This window comes from Gavialis gangeticus, unplaced genomic scaffold (genome assembly GCF_001723915.1).
Source record: "Gavialis gangeticus isolate Ggan-Ray unplaced genomic scaffold, GavGan_comp1, whole genome shotgun sequence".
In the NCBI taxonomy this organism is placed as follows: Eukaryota; Metazoa; Chordata; order Crocodylia; family Gavialidae; genus Gavialis; species Gavialis gangeticus.
In genome coordinates this window covers 46,099,443-46,105,715 of record NW_017728995.1, presented here as the reverse complement: position 1 = coordinate 46,105,715, position 6,273 = coordinate 46,099,443, and the positions used below count along the sequence as shown (strand labels likewise).

At 37.7% G+C, this 6,273-nt stretch overlaps 1 protein-coding gene across 7 annotated transcripts in view; it reads left to right on the top strand.

Annotated features, from left to right (window-relative positions):
• The window catches only part of AGFG1 (ArfGAP with FG repeats 1), a 90,741-nt gene extending 86,840 nt beyond the window's left edge, over positions 1 to 3,901 (top strand). For 6 of the 7 annotated variants that reach the window (XM_019503619.1, XM_019503617.1, XM_019503618.1 and 3 more), the window contains 3 exons: positions 526 to 684; positions 2,179 to 2,270; positions 2,639 to 3,901. In XM_019503619.1, coding sequence (XP_019359164.1) covers positions 526 to 684; positions 2,179 to 2,270; positions 2,639 to 2,698 — 311 coding nt within the window. In that variant the 3' untranslated portion in view covers positions 2,699 to 3,901. Of the gene's footprint in view, positions 1 to 525; positions 685 to 2,178; positions 2,271 to 2,363; positions 2,448 to 2,638 lie in introns of all 7 variants that reach the window. The other variant, XM_019503613.1, reaches the window with a different exon arrangement.
• The last annotated feature ends 2,372 nt before the right edge of the window (positions 3,902 to 6,273 follow it).

The following is a 6,273-nucleotide window of genomic DNA, read 5'->3' as shown; positions in this document are numbered from 1 at the left end:
GCTGTTAATAAGGATTTTTTAAAAGATGCATACTGTACTGCATAAATGCAGCAAGTTGGTATAACTTGGAATCTTTGGTGGTGAGGAAGATGACAGAAATGTGTGGGGGTTTTAAATCCTATTTCAATGTATAAGATTGCCACACTGAGTAATGTGTTTTTAAATCTTTCTTTCAATTGAGTAACTCTGTAATCCATCTAGGAAATCTGAAACTTTTTTGTTCAGCATAGAAAAAATAAATGCTGGATTGCCTGTAAATGCTGGTGCTGGTATTTAACTCTTGACAAGAATTAACTTTTAAAAGTTATTCAAGTAGATGGAGACCATGGAAGATAATTCCATGAAATGCATGAATACTGATATAACAAAGCTTTTAAGATCTAGTAAAATTAATACTTTAAAGGTGACTGGAGCACTAAGTTGAATAAAACTTGTGGTGAATAAATTGACTTACTGAACCTGGAGTTTTGGTGTGATACTGATATTGGTAGTTGTAAGTAATTGAATCCTACTTTCCCTTACCAGCGGCAACATTTGGCACTGCATCCATGAGCATGCCTGCAGGGTTTGGAACACCTGCCTCCTACAGTCTTCCTACTAGCTTTAGTGGCAGCTTCCAGCAGCCCACATTCCCAGCGCAGGCAGCTTTCCCACAACAGACTGCTTTTGCTCAACAACCAAATGGTAAGTTAAAACATAGAAGAATCTGTTTGGTCAAGTAGGAATACCATATAAAACAAGTTTTCCTTTTTAAGACAGAAAGGCTAGCAGTAACAGGAAATGTCTTTATTTTGTTTTGTATAAGAAAGTACAGGTGGCACATTGCTACAAGAAAAAATCTTCATGGTCAGATTATACTTTTTAGCAATTCAACATATGTAAGGAAAACCAGGGTTTTTTTTGTTTCTTTTTTGATCTTCTATAAACTTGTGTAAAGTATTTGATTTTGATCATGTCTTGGTTGTCTGATCTTAGTAGCAGGTCTCTGTAATAAGACAGGTGAGATTCCTTTTTCCTTCTGCTCCTCAACCTCGCAGCCGAGCTGGATTTTTACTGATCTATTCTATGCAGGGGATAAGACTGCTTCTAGGTTCCAATCACATGAATGAATTCAACATTTTATAACACCTTCTTAAAAGGTTGGGGGCTGTAAAGCTTTGGATAAAAGTAGTATTTTTTTCTCCTTGAGTTTTAACAGTCAGGAAAAGGTCCAAAAAGAGAGCACGTTGGAATGTAGTCAGGATGTATAACTTTTCAATGTTCAGAAATAACCAACATATAGCTTCCTCTCAAGACAAGCATTAGGGACAAAGGGGATAAAGCGGAGCCTTTTGATATTAATGCCTTTGTGGTGGTAATAATTTAAAACGTTATAAAATGTTTACCTGTGTGTATATGCATACATGGGGAGGAAGAAAGTGGGGTGTGTATGAACCATAGCCTTAAGAAGCAATGTTTTCATGTGACCACATTTTATTTAAAAATGTTGATATTTTATAGTATTTACTACTACAGAGACAGATTTGGTTTCAGATCTTTTATATGAGAATTCACGGTGAATTAAACAGGAGCAAATTGTGGACAAAGCATTTTTAGTAGACCTGTATCAATGCAGTACATCTTGCTCATCTGGGGGAAATGTTTCCATTTTAGCAAATAAAAAGTGGAAATTCTTTATTAAAAGGACACTTTTTAATGCCCTTTAAGTTATAGTAATTTTCTTTATTACTAAAACTAGAAAAACTTACAATTGGAAAACTTAATAGTGTGATAAATTGACTAATGCCTTTGGCTCTTCATCCCATACATAACAGGTAAGCTGCACATGGGAGTGAAGCTAAGTTTCTATCCATTTTACTTGTCATATGCTAAAATACTGGAACATTTTGAGTTGGAAGTAGGCTTGAAGTACTTTTAAAGTGTTTCCCATAGGAATGAAAGTAAAACTTGTAAATTACTTGGGTTTGGTTTTGTTTGGAGGACAGGTTTGACTGTGCAATACCCATTTAATACTGCATAACGCAAATTAATCCTTTTGGCCTTGTTGCAGGGCAGACTTTCATTAGGTGAAAAGTTTTTAACATATGACCTGGTGACAGTAGTGGTTTTCTAGTGAGTAGTTTTCTGTCCTTTATGTTATTGGCACAATCTTTAAAGCTATTGTTTCATATTCTCAAGGTGCAGGTTTTGCTGCATTTGGACAGGCAAAGCCTGTAGTGACTCCATTTGGACAAGTTACAGCTGTTGGAGTATCTAGTAATCCTTTTATGGTAAGTAACTTATTACATAATGGTAATAAATCAAAAAGATGTAATCGCTAACGCATTTAGAGACACATGCAGCCTGTTTTTGTTTCAAATTAGGCAAGGCAGCATTTGAATCCTCCTAGATGCAATTGAGCATTCTGATGACATGGCATTCATAAAGCTGCTCAAATTGAGACAGAGGTATTTATGTATCATGCTCTTAAAAGGGGTGTAGCTGTGAATAAAATCACAAAAAGCTGCAACATAAAATAGTATTTTTTCTAATCAGATTTAAATTTCTTTTTATTTTTTGTTTTTGTTTTTTTAATTTTGTCATGTAAGGTGTTTTTCATTATATTTGATTTCTTTTTTTCCCTTCTATATGTTTTCAGGCTGGTGCACCAACAGGACAATATCCAACAGGAAATTCATCGACCAATCCTTTCTTATAGCCTTATATAGACACTTTACCCAAAAGAACTCTTATGTGGTCACTTAACATCTCTGCGCCTCTTGCACTGTTGTCTTGTTTCACTGATCTTAGCTTTAAACACAAGAGAAGTCTTCAAAAAAAAAGAAAAAAAAAAAGCCTGCATTGTGTTTTAAACAACCCCCCCCCCCACCAGGTAATAACATGCAAAACAGAGGGCTGTGATAACATCTTTTAACATGTGAATTGGCAGGAGGAAAAAAGTAGCGGTATCATGTATATTAAAATTGGCTAATAAGTTATCGCAGATACCACATTCATTATGCTGCAGTACTGTACATATTTTTTCTTAGAAAATAGCTATTTGTGCATATCAGTATTTGTAACTTTAACACATTGTTATGTGAAAAACGTTACGGGGGAAAAAATAGATCAGCCATTTTGAGGTGCTGTTGTATCTCTTGGAATGAATGACCTATATAATTTTAACCATTGCTATTGGAAGTCACAAAGTTAAATTGGAGGTTTTGTTCATTTCTCAAGATGTTTTCCTTTCCTAAGAGCTCTTCTATTTATACATGCCTAAATTCTCTAATGTAGAGGGATATCTGTCTGCATAATAAAGCTGATCATGTTTTGCTACAGTTTGCAGGTGAAAAAAAATAAATATTAGAAAAAAGACTTTGTGCATGTTTGCTGTGTAGGAACAAATGAGTTGAAAGCAGATGCCTATGTTTTGGCCTCCTTAGTTTGTGTTCTGTTCATAAAAGTGGAACTATAGGCTCTATAAGCAAGTTCAGGTAAAAGATTTTTGGGCACACTTGTGGTTCAACTTAATTCTGTCTAGTGTCAGTCATTACTTCGTGTTTTTTCCTTAGCTGTCATTTACATCAAACTTTTTTGTGGATAGCAGATCTTTTGTTTTTTAAGAGAGCTGAACTCCTTGTACTTGCATTTAAAGGAATTTAATTTATATTGGAAGGTTCTATATTAAAAAGGTACAGAAAGGAGCCATGAAGTTTCCCCCTTTCAAATTAAAATTTTATTTTATTTTTGGCACTTAGTCTTTGTTTCCAGTCCCAGGACAGTAGGCACCCACTTAGTTTTCCATATTAGTTAAAATGATACTAATTTTTCATCTACACTTGCATTTAATATATTACTCACCAGATCTTTAGTCAATGTTGCTTAAAACATTAGGTCCTTGAGCTGTTCATGGTGGCAGCCGATTTTTTTTTTTGTGGCCCTTCTTCCAGGTCATTTTCTTATTATAGTAGAAATGAGCAATATTGGCATGCATGTTGTGGTATAACTGTTTACAAAATGGACACACATCCTAGTGCTTACAGCCAGGTCAACAAAATAGGAAGTTTGTCATCTGGTTTTTTGGGTTTTTTTTTCCCCCCAAGATGACACTAAGGTACTAAAACCCAGTCCTCGAAAAGCAGCACTTCTTTTGGTCTGACTGTTTTGGAGGGGAAATTTTTGGGGACTAGAAACAAGCTATTGAATAATGCTGGTTTACTTGTTTTGTTTGTTCTATTTCATGCATGTTGAATGTTTAAAGTTGTCCAGAAGGCTTGGGAATAAATGGACATTTAGAGCATTAGTTATATGAAAGTGCAATATACTGTGCATCAGATTAATCTTTAGACATTTGTGTTTAGGCATTTGTTTAGCGCTCTAGCTACATTTGCGTACAACCGGTGACTTAATAGCAAAAAGTGCTGGAGTGACAAAATACTTAATGAATCTCTGCATAGAAAGGAGCTAATCTAGGTGGGGGAAGGGAGGAGAACACAGGGCAAAGGCAGGAAAAAGCATCTCTGAACATTTTGAATGGACATTTAAAGGGAACCATCATTCTTTTGGATTTTGTGGAGAGCATCTATTGCAAATTTAATGGCAGCTGTTCAATATAAACTCTGTTTTACTTTGTTCAAAAAAAGAATCCATGTGTATGATAGTAGTATATAGGGGGGCACATCCTATCAACAAGTGCCGTGGCCCTGTCACATGGTGTATGATGTTAGAAACCTTGCCCCTTGATCACCATTTTCCTGTCCTTTGCCCTGTCGCATGGTATATGATATTGGAAACTCTGCCTCTGCCCCTGGTCACATGGCATGTGACAGAACCTCCTGGCTGTCATTTTGGCATCCATTTTGACTGCCATGTTGGTCCCAGAATTCTCTGCCCCCCTTATGGTCTGTGACATCAGAAGGGTTGCCTATTAGGGCCCCAATGACGGCCCCTTGGGCTGCATAGTCTGCCATAGGCAGAATTTATGCCATGTGGTCTATCAGGTAGTAGGGAGGGGGGAGGTGGTTGCGACTCTTCACTAACAAACCATCCTACTGCCCTCAACAAATATGTGGGGGACTTCAGAGGCCTCGGGCCTCCCTGAGAATAGTGCCGAGCCAACCAGGCCTAGTAGATGTGTGAGGTCTGGTCTTCAAGCTCTCAGTCTATCTGTGTTTTCCAAAGCAAACCGTACGTTTTTCTGAGCCCAGGCTAAGGCAGATGGAAAAAGATACAGATTCTTACATTACACCAGTAAGACCCCCTCATCCTTGCTTTAGCACCAAGACTTGTCAAACACTTGCAAAAGAAGCATTATAGTGATAGTTCTGAGGAGATTTAAAGAGAGCAGTCCTGTAACCCAAAGACTGCCTGAGGTGCCTCAGCCTGGTCAGGAAGCCCATGTGAACATGCAGCAGGCCTGTGCATTGGAGGCCCAGTCTTCTGGAGTGGATGTTGAGGATTTGGGAGAAGAGGGGTGCCTTGGTCCAGACCCTGAGTGGGAAGAAGATAAGGGAGCAGAGATACTAGTAAGACTTGAAGCATGCCTGTAAGGGAGGGGCAGTTGTGGGGGGGAAAGGGGTTTGGGACCATGGTGGGGTAAGAATTGGCTGAGGATTGATTGAACAGTGACTAACAAGTTGGGGGGGTGTTGTTTTTTGGGTTGTTTAATCCCCTTTGCAGTTGGATTCAGCCTTTTTAATGACCCCAGAAAGCCTGCACACCTGTAAACCTGATACTGGAGAAGAGAAGCTGCTTTTGTAAAGAACAGAGACCTCACGTTTCAGAAGACAATACTGTGACTTTCTTCGAAAAGTAGTTAGGAGTAGAACTGTAGCAGGTCCTGTTTTTCGTCAAAAATGTAAAAGCATCATGAAAGCTTTTATGCATGGGTTTTGGGAGTTTTTTGGCATAATTTAAATATGTTTTGAGGCTTTTTGACAAATGTATGGAATGTGTTTTTGATATATGGTCAAGGTAGTCATGAATGTCTTACCTAGCTAGATGAAAATATAAATCGGACAATTCAGGAACTTTTGTGATAAGGTCTGTATGAAAAGTGTTTTTAAATACTGTTAATGCCATAGGCTATGCCATGAATTGTCTGTTTCTCTGAGAAACGCTTACCCTAGGTGTTCCTAATGCTACTCCTGTATAGATTGATTAGTGAGGAAGATAAGCCTTTATTGTCTTACCCTGAACACCTTAATTGGCACTAGAAATTTTAAAAACCCCTTTGGTTTGGCAAAAAGTTTTAAAATGTATTTTTACTGGTGTGTGTTCTCCTCTTTGGGG